The sequence below is a fragment of the Uloborus diversus genome, chromosome 6 (assembly GCF_026930045.1).
Source record: "Uloborus diversus isolate 005 chromosome 6, Udiv.v.3.1, whole genome shotgun sequence".
Classification (NCBI taxonomy): domain Eukaryota; kingdom Metazoa; phylum Arthropoda; class Arachnida; order Araneae; family Uloboridae; genus Uloborus; species Uloborus diversus.
In genome coordinates this window covers 23,921,993-23,943,615 of record NC_072736.1, presented here as the reverse complement: position 1 = coordinate 23,943,615, position 21,623 = coordinate 23,921,993, and the positions used below count along the sequence as shown (strand labels likewise).

Sequence of the window (21,623 nt, the reverse complement as noted above, 5' to 3'; positions counted from 1 at the left end):
AACACTTTCTTTGTGCAAATTTGCTTCTTATGTTTTAGTACTGTGCATTTAGACCCAAACCTCAACATCCAAAGTAAAAGTTCTCCTCCAAGTTTAAATTGCTCTATGCACTTCACATATTGTTTGGTAAAAAGTTTCACCATTTTCAGCGTCGGATTTTGGGGGGAGGGGGAGGAGAAGTTGGTAAATTAGTGGTTTTTATCAGTTTTTTTGGAAATATTTAGAAAATTATGGCATTTAACTCGAAAAGTGCAATGTACAAAATAATCTACACGAAATTATGAACAAAATGATCCTAAGCATCATTTTGTTAAGTGAACGGTTCCAGAGTTAAGGCAGGTGTAAAAGTAGAAAATATTTGCATTTTAAAGATTGTTTGAAAAAATGAAATTCTAACTGCTACGTAAACAGAATTAACTAAACAATTTTTTTCATAAGTCATAATGTACAAGCGTATTGGTGTCCAAAAGAAGCTCAGAGGTACCACATGAGGTTAGAAACGAAGAAATACTGGGAACGAGAACCAGCTTGCTCTGGCGTGTGTGAAGCCCCATTAGAAGAATTTAAGGTGTGCGTAGCATCTCTTCAGAGCAGCACATAGAGCTACAAGAAGCAAGACAGAAAATAAATTGTTAACTTTTATTTCTTGGCTTGAGCAACACAATCCAATTTCTAAAACACCGGAACTCTCTTTCCTATCAACTCGGGTTGTAGCCATTGAGAAGAGATAAAATGGAGGGAGTGAAGACTTTCATTCATGAAAGCAAGACCCCAAGTCAAGTGATAGATTTTACAGCAAAGCATCAGAAGAAATTAGGTTTCTTTCGCTAGTTTCACGCAAAACGTGCCAACAATTCGTTGTTGTTGAGTCATATGACTTGGGATTTTGGGTCAAATTTTACTAACCAACGATTGGACTTACTCCCTCCATTTCAATTCCTAATCTAAGATTGTAGTAGATGAAAACCTGAACTGTGATACAGCACTTGAAGTTGGACTACTAGCTTTAAAAGAGATTGAGAACAAAACATTCAGTGAGATACACTTGAAAAGAAAGTTATTACTTTAGTCTCTAGCCTCTATTAACAAGTCTATGACAATTAACAACACCACTGTATGTGTGAATTCTAATACTTTCTTACCTCGGATGGTGTGCACTGTAAGAAGTGATGAGAGACTTCAAGAAATATTTCAATTTGAATTATGTGCATATCCTCTATCTTTGTTCGACAAATCTGGCTTGATGAGGAAAGGGAGCAAACCTTCAATTGTGTCTGTTTTGGTTCCAGATTCATATAAATCATCACTCTCCCCAGATTTAAAGAAAGTGTCCCACATCATTGATGGAGGTAACCTCCTTCATCGTGTTGTCTGGTGATGCCCAGTTAACCTCCAGACAGATTCGCGAGCAGTACATAGATTACATAATTGCTCATTATGGGCCAGCAACTGTAGTTTTTGATGAATACGAGCAAGGAACCATAAAAGATGAAGGAACACTTGCGTAGATCATGTTCTACCTCTAAAATTGAAGTGAGAGTTCAAGACTCAATCGATGTAACTATCAACCAAAGTGAATTTCTAGCTAACGCTAAGAACAAAATAGGCCTTATTACTCTCCTTACAATATACTTACAAAGAGGCGGTTGCACAGTTAATCAAGCATCGTGTGACACTGACTCATCAATAGTTTTAACAACAATTGATAAAGCTAAGAATGGAGTTGAAGCTTGTGTGATTGGTGATGACACGAACTTACTACTTTTGTTGACTGTTCATACACCATCAGAAAACTAATTGAAAATAGTGGTACCAAAGAAAGGCAATCATCTGGAAAAGGTGTACACTATTTTGGACATTCAGCGAGGCATTGGAGATATGAAAGGTGTACTCTTAGAAATATATGCCTTCACAGTATGTGACACTGTATCGTCTATCGATAAGGGAAAATTTTTACCATATATAGGGTTGCCATTGGCGACTAAAAAGGCGACTTTTGCGACTATTTCTTACCTTAGGCGACTATGGCGACTTTTTTGGCAAAAAAACAGGCCATAAACGACTATTTTTTAAAAAACGGCAACTTTTTGCAATAAAAAGCGACTATTTTTTCATCTTTTATGAAATTCACTGAAAAAGAAATAGAAAGAACGATTTTGAGCCAATCAGTTGCATTCCAACACACTATGGAGATTGCATCATACAGTTTTCAGCCAATAGCATTTCGCCGCGTGGCGAACGTGTCGATCTACTGAGGTCGAATTCAAATGCAAAATTTTCGTTTTCTGTAATAAAATTGCATTATTAATAATGATCTCCAGTGCTTTGACTTAAGTTATCCTAATATGTACGGCAAAAAACTAAAGCCGTTCTTGTTTGTTAACATTCTAGCGTTGAACACGTGCTTCGCCGAAAATTGCATGCCGTGTTCGAAATTGAAATCTTTTAGCATCCCGTTAGTGTTTGAACTATTTTAAAAAGTCTTAGATATTTTAAATTATGCAATCTTAGGGCAATTTATTTTAGTTTTTATTTCAATAATTTCTTAATTTTTTTTAAAACTTTGCTCTTAAGTTGTTATTAGTTACGTATTTTCGTAAAAATACGAAAATTAAAACTAGCAAACTTCCTTACTTTTAAATTTATGTCAAAAATAAATATTTTCAAAGCTACTTGAACTGAATTTTCCTGTTTTTAAGTTCACATAGAAATGAAAATATAGAGAACAAACACTCAAGCGTTGAACACGTGCTTCGCCGAAAATGTCTTGCCGCGCTCGAAATTTCAATCTTTTAGCATCCAGTTAGTGTTTTAATATTTTTAAATGGTCTTAGATGTTTTAACTTATGCCATCTTAAAGCAATTTATTTTGATTTTTATTTCAATAATTTCTTATTTTTTTAAAGCTTTGTTCTTAAGTTGTTATTAGTTACGTATTTTCGGACAAAAACGAAATTTCAAACTAGCAAACTTGTTTATCTTCAAATTTATTCCCAAAATAAATATTTTCAAAGCTACTCTAATTTAATTTTCTTGTTTTTTGAAGTTCACATAGAAATGAACGTAACTAAAAATTGAACTCGAGGAGAAATTCATATGAAAATGAAAATTTGAACCCTTTTAGCTGGAAACTGCTTCAAGTGATCACTAATAGCACTAAAATATAAAATATAAAAAAATGAAATGAAAATTAATTTAATAATTAACAACTCATAAATTTACTTGAATGTTCATGTATTGGTTTGCAATAATTAAGTTTAGCTTATTAGGTAATTTAAAATATGTTTTCACATGTAGAAGTCTGATAACATTACATCAGCATCTGCTAAAACAAAAAACCTGTCACTACAGGAACATAAACTGGGTCCTTGCCTTAAAAGTTAGACTAAGAAGCAGAACTGGCCCTGCCATTATTTAAGAATTTTTTAAGATGTTTTGCTTGACGTTGTCATGGTGCCGTGTTCACATGTGGCCCCCCTCCCCTATACTAGTTTGTTGTTTACTTGGCTTATTTCAGAAGCCATTTTACCTATTACATTAATTACTTTCCCTATACAGCTATTGCTTAATTATTACATTTAAATAGTAGTATGAAAAAACTCTCATTTTAGTTCACAGTTCTTATTTTTTAAAAACGACTAGACTTTGAAATACACAAATCAACGATCAGCATTGAAAAAAAAATCAATATTTAAATGTATTGACAATTTAAAATGCATGGGAAAGTGTCAATACTGTCTCCTAACTTAAATACTTTGAAGACTCATGAATATGTTTTACAAGTTCAAACTCAATTTATAATTCCTTTGTCTTGACTTTAAAAAAAAGAGCTTCATTAAATTCTATTATTATTAGTACCATTAAAAAATGCTGAATGAACCAAGTTAATCTTGAAAAAAAATATTATGTTTGGGAAAATAAGTTTTTATTTTCTTGTAGTTACTATAGGTAGTCATCTTTTGATTGTGTAACACAATGTATTTTTTGAATTTGTAAGTATTTAAAAAAAAATTTAAATACCAACTTCATTACTATTCTGAGAGTTGCTTTTTTGAAGTAGTAGTTCCAGTAAAAAATGTTGAATGATGTTAAAACACATGTTAGATCTGAGAAATTAAGTTTTGATTTTTTTCTTTTTTTGCATTTACTATAAATAGCTATGTTTTAAGATTTTCTGTTGTGTGATTTTGTTACACTAAGTATTTTTTGAGTTAGTAAATAGTTAAAAGAAATTGGGAAAAGCAACTAAATGGGTGAAAAATGCAACTTAATCATTGTGCTGAGGAGACTATTTAGGCGACTTTTTTTTTACAAATTAGGCTACTAAAGCAACTATTTTGAAGCAAAATTTGGATGGCAACCCTACATATAGGAAAGTGCAAGCCTACAATGCTCTTCGTACGGCGTTTCTAGTCTTTAAATCCCAAAGATGACTCCAGTGCAGTGGCTGACGTAGGAAAGCATTTCCTTCTTGCGATGTTTGGATCCAAGAATACTGAAGATCTAGATAGCTTCTCTACCAGTCTCACTTGCAGGTTATTTCAACGCAGCCCTTACATTCATTGTTAAGTTCGCTGCTCTACCTCCCACTTCAGCAGCTTCCAGGCAGCATTCATATTGAACCTACCACCAGGTCCAGCAGTGGTTGGATGAGAAAAAAAATCCGCTCCAGTGAGGGTGGAAGAAGATTGGCAAACACCTAAGACCAATTACAAAAATGCGTTCTGCAGTTCTCGAGGAATTACTTCCCCTCATAGTGTGCGTTTGCAAAGACGAATGCATCCGTCACTGCGAGTGCAGAAGTAGTGGTCTAAACTGCTCAAGCATGTGCAGTAACTGCTCAGGCCTAGGATGTAATAACAGGGACGCTAATATGATAGACGAAGATATGGAACAGGACAATGCTATGTTCGAAGAGGACTGAATACTGGTGAATAGTTTATATCAATATGTCGCATTTAATGTTCTACATTTTTATTAAATTAGTAATGAACTTAGTTTACGTACTTCAAAAAGTTTAATAAAATATGGTTGCAATATACAGGCAAATATGCCTATTTTCTGAAGGAAAAACTTGAAAAGCTGCACATATAATAATGTTATCATAAAAAATGATATAATTATAAATCAAAATTGTTATACATGTGATATTTTTAAATTTTAAAATCATCTGTGTTGAAAATACATTCACTCTTATTGTGGCATTGTCCAGAAAAAGTTCGGGTTTCTACGTGCTGCAGATTTATATAGCCATGACCCATGAAAGCCTCTATTCCCTTAAAAGTAGAGCCCCTTGAGTAGGTGGCGAGGTTGTCGTTCCTTCAAGGGCTTATCACAAACATAATACCGGCCTCTAAAATCAGTTTGCTTTTACAAAACACAATTCATGCAAAATATTGGTTTCCTTAGTGATAATGTATATTTTTTCCCGAGAAAAATCTAAAAAAATACGAAAAATTTCTACTTTTACACCCTCCATAACTCTGGATCCATTCACTTGATAAAATAATGCTTCGGGCCATTTTGTTCGTAATTTAGTGTAGATAATTTTGTATATTGCACTTTTCGTGCTAAACACCATAGTTTCCTAAAAATTTCCGAAAAACTGATAAAAACTACTAATTTACCAACTCCCCCCCCCCCCTCCCCCCAAAACCCAAAGCTGAAAACGGTGTAATTGTTTTACCAAACAATATATGGAGTGTGTAGAGCAATTTGGACTTGGAGGGGCACTTTTACTTTGGATGTTCAGGTTAGGCCTTTTTTTGGTCTATTTGCACCATACTATTTGAGTTTTCAATACTTTTGCATGCTGTAATTATTTTAATATATTGACAGTTGGAAGTTATCTTAAAGTGTGATACCTTAGATTAATCTACTTATTCTGATAATAATTTATTTATTGATTATTGTTATTTTTTAAAAATTAATTTTCTGTCAATAATTTGAAAAATAAATAAATTCTTATTTTCCTGCAATTATTTTATGTAGTGTTTTTACTATCTTTAAACTACATAGTTACAGCATATTGTTTTAAGTAAATGAAAGTTGTAAATCTTTCTTCTCTCTGGGGGGGGGGGGGTAGATAAATCACGCTAGCTAGATTACCCATAAACATTTTAAACTACAATTTTTTTTTTTACTTTCTTCTATATCTAATATGTAGAAGAAAGTATTGGATTGGTGCAAATTTTCGAATTTCGAATTTTGACGGATTCGAACGTTTTGAGGTGTGCTGAGTCCATTTCGACTATTTTTGGAAAATGTCTGTCTGTGTGTGTGTATGTATGTGTGTGTGTGTATGTATGTGTGTGTGTATGTGTGTGTGTGTCACGTCTGTGTGTGACCAGTTTTTTGTGGCCGCTCTACAGCAAAAACTACTGCATGAAATCGAACGAAATTTGGTACACATATGCGCCCCTATGTGAACTTGTGCCCATTGGTTTTTGACGGGAATTCCTCCAAGGGGGGTGGAGCAATGGGACGTTTTTTGAGTTTTGCTCGATTGCTATTCCCCAGGAAGTAACTGGCGGAATCAGACAAAATTTGGTCCATATGTTGTCCCTAACAGGTACAGATCCTGATTCAATTTTGGTGTCAATAGCTCAAACGGGGGTTGAGCTATAGAACGTTTTTTGCCGTCAATTGTGACTGCTGTATCTAAATAAATAATGAACGTAATCAAACAAAAATTTATCGACAAGTAGCCCTTAGAGGGTATAAGAAATGATTCTATTTTGGTGTCAACAGCTAAAAAGGGGGTGGCGCAATCAAACGTTCTTTTTTTCCATTGTGAGTGCCGTATCTCAAGAAGTAATGCTACGTTCTGGATGAAATTTGGAATAAATATGAATCCATATGTAAACAGGCGTTGGTTTAATTTTGGCGCCAATCGCTCCAGGGGGGGCTGATTTTTTTTTTATTTGTGTGAATAAAAATAGCTTTTTAATTGCAACAATAAGAAAGATAAATCGCAACAGATTGTCGTCTGCGTTCAGCTCGTGCTTTTAATTGCATGGAAATGATCCGAAATATTATCTCAATGATTTAAAATTTTTAACTGTTGCCATCTTGTGTCTGTTAACAGATAAATGTTTGTAATTATTTTCAGCAAGGCTTTAAAAATAATTTTCAATTTTCATTCTTTGCTTTGCTTTTGAGATAAATCAGGAATTGGGATGGTCATCAAGTTTTGGCATGTGTGATTTTGTTTTCGTTGGGAATATTGCTTCCTCGTTAGGCATGGGGAGGGATCAGAATTATAAGAGAGATATAGAAGAAAGTTTCGTGATGGCCACAACATACTAGTTTCATTTATGCTACACATTAGTGTCTGAAAACAGTTGGCAGCCCTGAATTGTACTTAAGTGCTCGTTTTCTTGGTGAGACTACCACATTTCTTAAATATTGTCAAGCTCACCTTTGATTAAAGTTGTATGAGCAAAATATCTCGATAATTTTACCACTGAAACAGAAACTGTGATAAACAGCCTCTAATTTTAATAGTCGGCTGTTAAAGTACATTGACTTGACAAAATCTGTGGGAAGGAACCCATACTGTACACTTCGTAATCAATATGCTCCATTTGTGGGAAAATTTTGTTTCTTTATAATTTATTTTTTGGTGTCACACCTTTGGAATTGTTTGAACATTTGCTTGCACTGCTTAAAACTCTAAGAGCTCAATAATACAATTGATAATTATAATTTTATTTTCTACATTGAAAACACTAAATAATTCACATTTTAACACTTTTTTTGTTTGTTTGTTTTACTCACAACCATTGCCACTGAAATAAATTATATTGATATTTATTTACCTTATTGTCTCAACCTTTTTTCTGTATTTTAACCCATTAGAAATACATGGCGAGTTTTGTTGGCATCACATTCACATAAATGCCTACACAATTAAATGCGACTCCATTTTGGGTTTAAGAAATCAATCTTTTTTTTTTCTTTTTGTTAAAGTATGTAATTTTTACTTTCAAATCATGCAATAAATGGATATTTTTTACTTTATTATAGTTCAGTCTTTGGATCATCGACTGGTGGTGGCTTTGGACAAGGCTCATTTTTCAGTGGCCTTGGGGGAAAGCCATCTGCTGAAAATGCTTCCAAAAATGTGTTTGGAGGCGGAAACGTCGAGAAGGGCAACACAGAAAGCAGTAAGTTTTTTCTGCTATAATTTACACAGCGGCTAACATTTTATACCCTTAATTTATCGAAATAACTATAAAAAGTATGAACCTGAAAATTTTTCTTTTAATACTTTTGAACTCACTTAGTAGTGGGAAATAACTGGTCAAAAAAATAGGAAAATCAAAATGTCAAGCAACACAGCCTGTGTGATTCTAGTGGATTGATCCTTGAGACAATTTTTTGCAACTTATATGTTTTATATCTTGCTATTAACTTTATCTAGAATTCAGTATTTTTGTTATTGCTTGCTTTTATCTTACATCTATTGCATACTGCCAATCTGTTTAGCACAAGGATAAAATTTTACACTATAGTTGGGGCAAACCTAACCTGGCAGCATTGTGAAGGGATTGTGATCATATTCATAGCATTATGATGCTGCCAGGTTAGGTTTGCTCCAAATTCAAATATGGCTCTATTCTTTTTCATTTCGTGCTCTAATTAAAATTGGTAAAAAAAAAGGTTGTAATGAGAAATCTAGTTTATTTTTTTCAACTTACAATACAGTCAACCCTCGTTTATCACGGTTAATTCGTTCTAGGCTTTACTGCGATAACTGAATTTCCGCGAAGTAGGATTCTGTATTTATAAACCGAATATTTTCCTAACTAGAGCGCATAAACTTACTTAGGACAATTTAAATAGGTTTTTAACATAGTTTGAGCCCTCTAGACATGAAACAGCACCCTTAGCCACCATTACATTTGCATTACTTAATATATCTTATATCTTTAAACGAGCAATTCTTGTGGGTATGTATATATTTCGTATCTCGAAAACGGCTCTAAGGATTTGGATGAAATTTTGGATTTAATTGTAGTTTTGCATTCTTAGTTCATCTACGTCAGTGTTTTTTCTGTAAAAACGCGATTTTTTACAAAAAACAGTTTTTTAATATAAAGTCTAATTCAGTTATGCCTTGAACTAAACTGTGAATTGACGCATCAGGCAGACGATTTGCAACCATAACAATGAAAATTTGTCTCTTCTCGCTGTAAAATTTTAAACTTGCTTAGGGTTGCCAGGCTTAGCTGACAGCCACTTTGGCTCATTTCAATCACACTTGGCTGAAAACAAATTCAAAAGCATTATGTAAATCGATGTAAGGTTTTTTCTTTTTTAAGTGAAACTATTGCTTGTCCGTCCTATTTTACTTTATTTATTTATTTTCTTTTTACACTTCAAATAGTTTAACATGGTTTTTAAATATCGCATCTAAATTTTATTTCGAAGAAATGTATGTCTTAAGACTGTTTATGTTTTGTTAAGACAGTTGTTATCATTTGTTGGAATGGTTTGTGGATCATCAGTTTTGATGGATATCATGCTGTATGTAGCATTTTCTGGCGTAAAGTGAGCAACTACACTAAAAGTACTTATTCAAAAAGAAAATCTCGATTGGGATAAAATAGTGAAACGCATCATAGTATGAAAGGAAATATTTGGTTAAAAACCAATTTCACCATAGCAAAACTGGCTCCAAGGTCAAAATATTTTAATTACTGACAAGAAAATTGTATAGTGGAAACAAATGTAACAGATAGTTTAAAGCAAGATTGATTTCAATATATTCAGAATCTTCTTCGTTTGGTACTTTAATGTTATTAGAAGGTAGAGTGCTTAATATTTCGTTAACGTGAAGCTTTTAAAGTATATTTGGGAAAGTATTGAACCTTAAAAAAACACGAGTTGACAAAAAATAATTCTTTTAAAACCGAGCGAGGCTCGGTCGTCCAGGTACTTACACAAAATATGAGAAAATGAGATACATTAGACGTAGTAGACATCACATAGTTATTGTTGGGAAATAAAACTACATACACACATGCATTTCTTACACACTACTATTAATCTATGAAAATAGCTTAACTTGTTCGATGAAGATTTAATTGCCAGTTAGTGACCGTATGTGCCCCCGTTCTCCTACATTTACCCTCATTAAAGGTATTGCGCATACAACTTAAAAAGCTAGTACACTGTTGAACACCATTTACAGATTTATTTATCCTCTAGTGATTTATACTTTCCAGTTAAAGTGTTTAACGGTTAAAATGAAATAGTGATTCGCTACACTTTCTTCGACGATTTTATACCTCCACTTCCTCAACTAGTACAACTACAGTCCCTCAGAAGAGCTTACCTTATTTGAAAGACATACTTTGTTATTCTTTTGTAGGAAAAAGTTTATACGAGTGCATAAAAAAGGCTGATTACTATATTTGAAAAAAAAAAAAAAAAAACGCGATGTAGTGAAGCCGGGAAAGTCGAAGCGCGAAGTAGCGAAGGACGACTGTAGGTGTTTCTTGCAGAGTTAGAACATTTTTTTTTTCTGTAAAACTATGCAATCAAGTATTAAAATGTCAGAGACTGGAATGTGTAGATGAAGGCAGATCTATCATTTAGGGGGTTCAAGGGGGGATCAATTGCCCCCTTGGTTTTGAAAAATTATATTTTTGCAGTCCCTATTTTCCCTTTATAAAGCCTCAAAGTGTGGAATTTTGAAAATATATTTAAAAAAAAATTTCTCTGGGAGAAATCCTGGGAAGACCCCCTACTTAAAGGGGTCCTTGCATCACTCTCTTGATATCCCACCCCCTACAAGATGAATAAAATAAATAACTTGGGGAGAGGAGGGCGGAGGTATTCAAAGCGAAATAAAACATCCGTTGTGAAAATAAACTTAAAAAATTTTGTTTCACCTCTTACATAAAAATACTGTTCAGGCTATACCGTTAAACGCCTACTACCTTTAACTATCTATACCTAAAGCAGCTTAGGGCCCTATCTAGACTAAATCCATCCCTTGTAATGTATGATAAATATTAAGCAAATATAAAACAATTTGGATACTGCATTTGAAATTTTTCTAGCCAAGTGTGATCCAAAATTGCCAAAATAGCTAATATTAGCCAAATCTGGCAAAACCAAAGTGCAAGTGCAATGAACTCGTTAAAAAAGAATGTCATGTCTTTTCTTAAAAGCTTGTGACTATGGAACAGTTAATTCTACAGAAACCATTTTGCTAGTTTATGTAGAATTTATTAATTGTTCTATTCGTTCTTTTTGGATCATTTTGGCAAGAAATTTAAATACATTTTTTTTCTGCTTAAGATTTATTCTTCTAAAGAATTGTCCTCCCCACCCCCCTCTTTTTTTTTTTTTTTTTTTTTGAAATTTAATTTGAGGGAAAAAAAAATCTGCCTTAATTCAATCAATCTTCTGACTTTTTGTTTTGTAGAATCAAGTGTGTCAATATCAATTTTAGATGTTAAAAACTTTTTAGGTGTGAAATTTTTCTTCCACTTTTTATGTCAGGCCCTGTAGAATTTTTCCCTTCTGATAATATATTCTATTACTGTCACAGAAAATCAGTTTTTGGTAAATAGAATTTTATTTATTAGGACTTCATATTCCTGACCTTCTAAAGTAATATTTTTCAAGAATTTTTGATAATATTTTAGAATTGAAAAAACTTTCTTCCTGAAAAATAAATTAAAAAAAGAATAAACGAAATCTAAATAAAGAATTTAAAATATTTTTGTAAATTGTATTTTTTTTCATTAGAACGTTTTCTCCATTTCAAATTATTGATTTTTATGTATGCTTTCATTGAGTTTTGGTTATTGTAAGAAAATGTTTAATTACTTAAAAATTGGAGTCTCTCTTTTTTTTAATTAAGATTTTTTTAAGTATGTGTTTCAATAAAAAATATTACAGCTTTTAGAAAAATTACTTTGTAGCTTCTGGTTTTGGATTACAAAAAAAGAATAAAAGAAAAAAAAAGTAGATTAACCATTTGTGAATACTCAACCTATTTTTTTTTTCACTATTTTCATTAAGATTATGCTATTTATTATTTGTATAGAAATTAACTTATGAAACAATTAATACTTTATTGGTTTCGAATGATTTATGATGCGTTTAGTCTTTAATCAGACTGTTGAGGGAAAGTGGCCAGGTTTATTTCAGAGACATTTTTCTTAATGTTTATGTTTAATGCAATGCATTATTCTTAATGTACATTTTACTTAAGGGGGGGGGGTAAGATTTTGATGAAAAGAAAGAAATGTAAAATAACATTGTTACAAACTTATAAAAATTGGAAAAAATAATTGTGATTATTTATTTGCAATGCTGTTAGCTCACATTCAGTTTCCAAACAAACTTAAATGTTGAATGTTTTCTACTTCAAATTTCTTCTCTTACCTTTAAATTCCCTTATTTAAATTTAAAATTTCTTCTGCCGAAAATTGTTCAGTAATGTTAAGTTGTACAGTCGAAATTTTTCAGTAATGTTATTTATATATTAAAAAGTAACATCAAAGAAACTGATAATTTTGTATCTGGCAGTCCAGCGAAGAAGCAAAAAACCAGATCAAAGTAAAATAGAAAAAAAGTTAAAAAAAAAAAAAGAAACATACTTGCCTAATTCTATGTAGGAGTCCTGAGTGGCCAAGAGGTCAAAAACACAATGACCTGTGTCTCAATTTTCTATTTTATTTTGAAGCTTTTTAGTCTTTGCTTTGCTCTTTACTTTTTAATTTAGCATTTTATTTTCAATCATTCCTTTTTGCTGGTTCATAGTTAGTGTTATTACTAATCTAATGCTGGTTGACCTTGCAGAATACTTTTGAGTTTTTTAATCTCCGTTGCAGACTACTGAAAAAAATTCTGGTACCAGCAGGCCCGGCTCCTGGAGTAGGCGACCTAGAAGGCCGCCTAGGGCGGCAGATTTTAGGGGTGACAAAGGTCAAAGTTGAAACTTTGGCATAGATCAGAACTTAACTAGAATTCACTTTAATTTTAGAGGCGGCAAATTGCCCGATTTAAAAGTTTTGAAAATACAGTTTTCCCTCTGTTTAATAACACTCTATTTAACGACTTTCTCTATTTAGCGACGGCTTTTCACGGTCCCAGATGGTCCTCTATAGTGTTAAAAGCATTCTATTTAAGGACGCTTTCTACTTATGGACGATTTTTTGTGGTCCCTTGAAAGTCCTTAAACAGAGAGCCAACTGTATCAATATCTGTTTCAGTAGTGCCATAAGATGCTTAACTTTAATGTTAAGAAAGATAATTTGAAGTGTGTACTAGTGCTTTGATATGCAAAACACAGTTTGGAATTTAACTAGAGACTCACTTTAATGTTAAGCACTTTACTATTATTATTATTCAATGGGGGGGAGGGGAAGGCGGCACTTGTAGAGCAGAACTACTAGGGCAGCAGAACTACTAGAGCCGACCCTGGGTACCGGGGAAATATGAAGCAGTGAAAAGCAAAGGGATGTAAGTGGCAAATTTAAAAAATTGGAGATAACCAGTACATAATACACATGGTAGGTGAACCCCTCCTCTGTCTTGGGGCAAGAGATGGTACCCTTGGGGCAAGAGAGCCCTGGTAGTTGCTGTTATACAGCATGATTTAGAAAAAAATGTTAATGAAAGCCTACCTAGGAAGTTATCCTTAAGCATGTTTACTCAAAACTTGAAAATGTCCACTTACATCCCTTTGCTTCTCACTGCCTCATATGTCCCTGTCCTTTTAGCAAGCTCCCAATATTTTATAAGTGTGGTCAAACCTCATTAACATGAACTCGTTAGGGATGCCAAAGTATTTTGTGTCAACCAAATTTCCTGTTAACTAACTTCCACGTTTACTGGATTTTGAGGAAAGGGGCAATTTTTTTTTTGTTCAAAAACTATTAGAACCAAAGTACACAGAAATGCACACACAAACATTGATATTTATAGTTTAAGAAAGAAACATCTATAAAGCACAAACTAGTACTAAACAAAGAAATATGTTTTGAAATAACATTGTTTTACAAAAATATCCATTCTGCTAAGAATTCTCCTGCTGTAATAAGAATTGTTGCGTAGTTTGTGACGCCACGCCTGCTTCGTTAAGATCTTTCGACCTGCAAAAGTTAGTAAGGAAATTCCATGAAAAGGATGGTGGATCCTTTCTTTTTTCTTCTGACCTTAGCTCCCCCCCCCCCTTAAGTGGGATTTGTCTGAATGATCTTCGTCTTAAACGATTCATTTCGCACTGATTTTTAGTTTTTATCTGATGCAGAACAGCATTTATTTCCCTTTAAGACAGTTCGTGTTAACGGTGTTTGACTATGATTTTTTTAAATTATTGTTATTTAATGACTTTCAGCTTATATTTGGTAATTTTTACTCATATACATTATGCATTGTCATCACATTTGTTATGTTGATCTTTTTATATTTATTCAAATGAATGAACTCTTCATGTATCTACCTACATGCTCTGTAATTCTTTCTTATGAACTTTTTCTGTACATTCAATGTTTCAATAGGACATTTCTTTTACATGTTCTCGCATCTATGTCAAGTTTAAATCCTTCTATATGGTTTAATAATTTATTTCTGCAAAGCTCTGCTTCTGTATAAACTCAAATAGTTGCCAAAATGGTTTTCATGTATTAATTATTTTTAATTGTTCTCTTTGAATATGTTTTGAGCTTTATAATTCTTTCTCTATTCATTGTTTTAGGAAGAAAGCTCTTTTCAGCTCCCCCCCCCCCTTTCATTAAAAAAAACCTCCACCTGTATATTTATCTGTTTTCAACATTAACTTAGCTGATTAGGGGGAAGAAGTGGTAAAATATTGGATGTGCTGTATGAGTTGGTATACGTGGTATGCAGGGATAGATCCAGGTTTTTATTTTTAGATCCGCATTCCAACATTTAGTGGATTTGGGCAGTTCTCAAAAGGTGGGAACAAACACAGACCTCAACTTTGAAGCTTCAACACCAAATAACTTTCATTTTAATTAACTCAAAAATTTTTGAGTTAAACTATAATACTGTATAGAGACAAGAATTGACATAAATTATGGAAAAAATGCTCTTCAAATGCCCTTAAAAAAATATTTTCTTTGCTAAAAGGCACAATTTTGGACATACCAAAACGTTAACTGAGCAAATGTACCATTAAAAAAAATTTTTTTTTAATTATTTCCATACGTTTCAAAAAAAAATTAAAGGTATGAATCTTACACTGAATAACTTTTTGTTAATATTTTACACAGATAACAAAAATAAAGATAGATTATTTACTTTGTAAACGATTTAAAAAAAAACGTAACTTTGAAATTTGATGTATGTCCAAAAGTTGCGATCTTTAAAATGCTATTATTTGAGAACTAAGTATATGATGTTTTTGTTTTAAAGGTATTTATCGATCCTCAGAATCAATTTTTAATTGTTTAAAAGTGTTTTCATAAGCTTTTATGCAGTATCTTAGAAGAAAAATGATTTTTCTTAAACATACATGTGAGATGTCCAAATGGCGTTACGATCTTGATGCCGATAATTCTGTCCGTTTATTCATAATTTTTGATGATCCACTGTCTTCTAACCTCAATAAAAAAGGTTATTATAATGTTATCTTTTTTAATCCACTGGTATTTTGCATAACTAATACGTTACACATTGAACAATGCATAAATTACAGTAGTAACATGGCTTTCTATGATCGAACGAAAGCCATTTTGCGCTAACATCGCCAAGCAAACTTACGCTGGCGACATTGGCGACAACACAGTATACGATACGCTAAAGGTTACCAGAGGGGAATTCCAGTCTGACAAATGTAGTTTATCGTCAGCTGTACCACTTTTGGCGAATTTATCACCTGCGCTAGCAATTTTTTTTTTTTTTCCGCTTTTATTATTTTAGAATTCTTTTTCTCTTCTTTCTTTTGGAAACATAATTTAACGATCTCCAAATAGAAATACGAATTTCTTTCTTCAATAATTTTTTTAGACATCATTTTAATTCTTATGACATTAGAAAAAATATTCATTATTAAAACTGATGTCACTTTTTACAATTGTATTATTTTTAATTTGAAGCTTTTTTTTAACTTTGCATCAATTTCTTCAAAATCATTCCAAAACTTTATTAAATGTAAGGAGCAGCATGTATAGCCATTCAAGTATTTCATTAATATCCTCTTTATTATTAAATTGCAAAATTTAAAAAGTAATAAATAAAATTTTCATTGGAAAAGTTAAAAATCAGATTAACAATTGTCAAAAATGATGAAACTTACGTTATGATGATGTCCAAAATCCGTTACCTACAGGAAAGCAATGTCCAAAATCTGTTACCTACAGATTGCTGATTTAATTTGCTAATTAACAATTTTTACAAATACCTGCTGTCTTTTCATGTTCATATATTGTGTTCTAGGTATGCATACTATAGAATAAAATCAAAATTGATGTCAAATTCGAAAATTTTTGAAATTGCTCAAAGTTAACTTTTTTGTTCCCACCTTTTGAGAACTGCCCATTTTCTTTTTTCTGTGAAAAAAAAAACTATTTTTAGGCATTTTTCTTCATGTATTTTTTGTGAAAAAGCCCCCTGACATCTGCATACAGCATGTTTAGCCGTCACAAATCTAATCTGAAATCCTTTTGGGCTAAAGGACACCTCACTAGGAATGACTTGGAAGCTGAAGGTGTTTTTGAAATTTTGTGAAAGGTCACATTTTAATCTATGAGATTTTGTAAAGGGGCGGTAGAGTGGTCAAAAATTGGAGTCTGATTGACCCCTGGCATGGCAATCTGATAATGATCACTTGAGTTCCAATCCATTTTAGATATTCATAACCATAAGCACCTATTAGAAACCAGTATTTGGTTCTTGAAATCAAAAACCTTTTTATTGATACAGTAGAAGACCGTTATAACACACACCTTGGGACCAGAGCTTTTGCGTTATACAGGTTTTGGTGTTATATAGGTCATTTCACAAATTTTGAAACTAATGTTCAGAATATATATATATTAGCACTTCAGAATTAGTTCTATCTGAAATGAGTATTAAAACACTAATTATATACAACTAATTATTCACAGATAAATATGCTTTACAATTAAAAGAAAGTGAATTATCCTGCACTTCTGCCACCTTCATAGTTTGCATAACAGCTGCATTTTCCAGAGCCATCTGATATTTTCTCTTTACTGTGAATATTAATTTTCATTTAAAAGCTTTGAATTAAGCTGGAAAGATGAAAAACTGTTTCAAAATTTAATTTTCAAACAATTTTTATGTTAGCAAGGCAAAACAAAGGGATTTTTTAAACTTAAAAACCTATTGTTTACTTCTGAAAAGTTGTGCAGTTTATAGAGAATTGCGTTATATAGGTCGGCGTTATAAAGGTATTCTACTGTATATGTAATCAATAAAAATAATATTGTAGAGTCTTGAAAATCCAAGTCTCGAAAGACCGTGGTTCTTTTGTTTTCTTTTGAAGTACATTTTTAATAGCTAAAAAAGGATTTTGCATCAAAATCTGAAAATCAAAATCTTTTACCATTGTAGAACTTCCTTAACTTTCTACAATAAAGTAATAAAAAGTTTTGAAGTGTCAGCAATACTCACCAAGTGACACAGATTATTCATTGATTACTAGAGATGGATTAAGAGCTTTAGAGACAATAAACTTGATACAAAATATGGCTTTAATTTAAAGCATAGTTTTGCTTTAAATTAAAGCCATATATTACTTTCTGATTTGAAAATTCTTTTCTTTCCTTTTCCTTTCCTTAGAAGGAAATTGCTGCTGTCAATTTAACTAAAAAGAAGCTTTTCAAAATCTTATTATTGTTATTTTTAATTATGAGCATTTTTAATTAGTGTTTCCCCCAGACCAAAAAAAAAAAAAAAGGTGGCAGGATGCTTTCAGTTGATCTTTTTTTTTATTTATCGGTATACTAGATGGGTACACAAAATCCAAGTATTTTTCAACAGTAATTATTTTTTTAAACAATAAAAAGCTTTTTGATGTTTAATTTTAAAAATGATGCTAAAAACATTCAGATTTATATAATAGTGGATAAGTGATTGCAACGAGTGAGTGATAATTTAAGGCCAGGCTTGTTTGAATTTTTACCTTTTGCAGAAAAGTTTGCTTTTGTGATGAAGTTTTGTTAAAACTTCTGAAAATGTTAAAACTTCAAAGGAGCAAGAAGGGGACATTGAAGGTTAGCTTAAAAGAGGTTCTTTTTAAGCTAAGCTTAAAAGAAGGCTTCTTCTTAGCTTAAAAGAAGGTTAGCTTAAAGGGGGCCCATTGTTCTCTTTTAAAAAAATCTGGGGGAAACACTATGAACTGTTCTTTCACCTAGATGAGTTTGTTCTCTGGTTGGCCTACCTTAATTGGTAGCAAGTTGTGTTCTTTCTATTGGGTCAAGAATGCATTTCTGTCTCTAGTAATCTTAGAACATGCTTATATCAGGTATTTTCGGAAATTCTGGAGCTTCTACATTTGGGGCGAAAGCTGGTGGTACGTTCAGTGGAAGTTTTAGTGGAAGTGGATCAGTGGCCCAATCGGGTTTCGGAGCATTTCAAGAGGCATCCCAAAAACCTGGTATGTCCAAGATTTGTTTATTGACCTATATGTGTCCGTATTAAAATGCTGCTTTTGAAATATTCTGAGTGATAACTTACTGGACTTGTTATCTTATTCCCCGAATCAGTACTTTCTCAAATCAAGGGCTGTTGTCTGTGTTAGCTTTCTTAATGACTATTTATATCAAGAATTCATTTGCTGCTTGTAACCATGATTTTGTTTTGAAAATACTAGTGTCGCAAAGTTATGCTCACGTGCTTTGTAACTCCTGCTAGCAATGCACTCAACATGCAGGCTGATGCTACAAGAATATTATTGCTCACATTTTTGCACAAATCAGAATATTTAATGGTTTTTTCATATTTTTTAATGTTACCAATTTCTCAAATTATTGTGAACATGATGCAAAAAACTCATCTAATTATTTTTATGAATCATGCTAGACTTCAGAAAATTAGTTGAATTACATTTTTTTCAAATTTATTAGAAACCTACCATACAGTATACATTTCTTTATGCTCAGTGAAGTAAATATAAAAGTGTTTCCCATAATGTTTGAGCAATAATTATTAATATAAAGTTGTAAAAATTAAAAGATCTGGATGCTTAAAAATAAAAGTACAGTGAAACCTGTGTAAGTTGACCACTTGCGGTGCACTACTTTATTAGTGGTCAACTTATAGAAGTTGAATTATATGATAAGATCTAATTCTGTGCCTGAAAATTGCAGTCAACTTAGACAGGTGGTCAACTTACAAGGGTGGTCAACGTTACAGGTTTTACTGTAATCTTAAAATAGCTAAAATTTGTTGCAATTAAAAAAAATAGTAATAATAATCCAGAATTCTTTTCAAAAATAACTGGTTAGTGATTCACATCTAATGCTTTAAATTTCAACAGAGTTATATTTTTTCCCATGTCATTTTTCTTTTTTTTTTCAATGAATTACATTTGACATAAACTTTAGAAAATCTGAGCTATAGAATCAATTATCTCTTGTCGACTTGGGAGGCAATTTACAGCTCATTCCATTTTAATGTGTTGTGTTCTGATGTCTGTACTCGCATAACTCAAAAACATGAAGCCCTAAAAGGTTGAAGTTTGGTATACAGAATCTGCGTAGCATCTAGTTGTGCACCTTCCTTTTTGGTTGGAATTAGTTGTTTCACAAGGTTTTTTTATTTTATTGTGGGGTAAATCAATTTTAATTTCAAGCTAACTTTGAAGTGCATCGTAAATCGGAGACTTTTTAGTTTATAGCCCAGTTGGCAACAAATTTAATGCTGAAAATGAAATACTAAATCCTGTGTTATTTTGGTAATATTCCATTTAGTAAAATTTCCATTAAAAAAATTGCTAAACCTTGTTATTGTTCTATCATGAATGTTTTTAAAGCCTTTTTAGCATCAGTTCTCAACAAACTAAGTGTTTGAGTAAGCAATAAATAAATACCTTTTGTGCCGAGGAATAACAGGAAATATCCGACGTTGTGCTGTTAATAATCTGTTTATTTGTGCTAAACAACATTTGATATATGCCGCTTGCCTTGTCCAGTGGTCAGAGATGTCTGACTGCGACAGGAAGGTTCGGGTTCGAATCCCGGCTCGGGCATGGACGTACTTTCTCTCTCCTGTCCTTGTCTTTCCTTTGTGTGAATGTGTTGTTATGCTGTGAATGGTTGCCTACCCTATAAACGGGTCCTTATGGCATGTGTGTACTGTAGAAGTCGGACTTCGCACCAAATTACGTTACAGTTGGAAAAGTGAAGCAGCGCACCCCAAATTGCTAGCCTAGCTGGCACACGACAACAACATTTGATGTACCTGTTATAGGTGTTTAAGTATTTAAAATGGTCTTTTGCTCATTCTAGGTTTCATTTATATTGTATTTTTGTTCCTTTTACCAGTTTTATTTAGTTTTTACTGTTAATGCTCAGATATCAGATACCAACAAAAACATAACAATGTCTTTAAATTTAAAAGTGACATTCCATTTTTTTTAAACATATTTTCAGGTTATCAATTTCCAGTATCCTTTTAGAGTTTAAAACTTGCATTTGAGAAGTATGAGTTTCTAGTGTGAATAGCGTGAGTTCATGCACCCATTCTTTTCAGTTAATGAAAGAAGTTGATTATTTAATTGGCATAACGTGAAGCTATGTGGTGCACATCCAACTTTCCTTGAGAATATTATGTATTGCAATAGTGCTCAACCTATGACTTGCAGGTCGCAAAGCTGAATGGTGTGGACCCTTTAGTTCAATGTTACAAATTGAAAACAAGAATTAATCTCAATGTCACTAATTTGGAGCTAGATATTGAGAAACTGACACCTAGGAAACAGATGAAATCGGTAAAAAAAGAAGCATCAGGTTAAATGAAAATGACTCTTGGTTTATATATATATATATATATATATTGTTACAAATCCTGTAAATAGTAATTATTGTAGTAACGTAACCTGTAAATAGTTTCCCGTAATGAATATACAACCCCTTTTTCATATGGCTAAAATATACGACCCCTATTCCCTTTTTGTTCATTGATAAAATTTGATAACGGTCAACGCATTTCGAGAAGTGTGTGGAATATTTGAGAAAATTCTTTTCGGTGTATTTAAGCCGTTAGCGATGGATAAACAGTGAGTTTCGATTGATATTTCGAACTGAGAAGATTTTTGCTCTGTTGATAGCGAGGCATTTCGCTGTGTTGTTTTCGTATTTGGAAGTAAATACGTGTGTAAACGTTGAGTTTACGGTGTTGTGTGATAATTGCTTAATTGCTGATGAATAATTTAGCAGTGGTTGAAGATCTTTCCTGTACATAGTGTAAATAAATTTCCTGTGTTTTTTATCAAGAACTGTGTCTTCATTTCAAGAAAGTGGAAGTCGCACCGAATCCGTTACAATATATATATATATATATATATATATATATATATATATATATATATATATATATATACAGGGGTCTGTCCAGGATTTTTCACAGGGTCCGTTTTTTGTGAAAAATCAAATAATTTTGTGAAA

The 21,623-nt window shown here is 32.4% G+C and overlaps 1 protein-coding gene across 1 annotated transcript in view; it reads left to right on the top strand.

Annotated features, from left to right (window-relative positions):
- Positions 1-21,623, top strand: part of LOC129224280 (nuclear pore complex protein Nup214-like) — a 124,830-nt gene that overhangs the window by 81,932 nt on the left and 21,275 nt on the right. Inside the window, 2 exon segments of the mRNA XM_054858707.1 lie at positions 8,029-8,168; positions 18,482-18,613. Of these exon segments, the coding sequence (XP_054714682.1) occupies positions 8,029-8,168; positions 18,482-18,613 (272 nt within the window).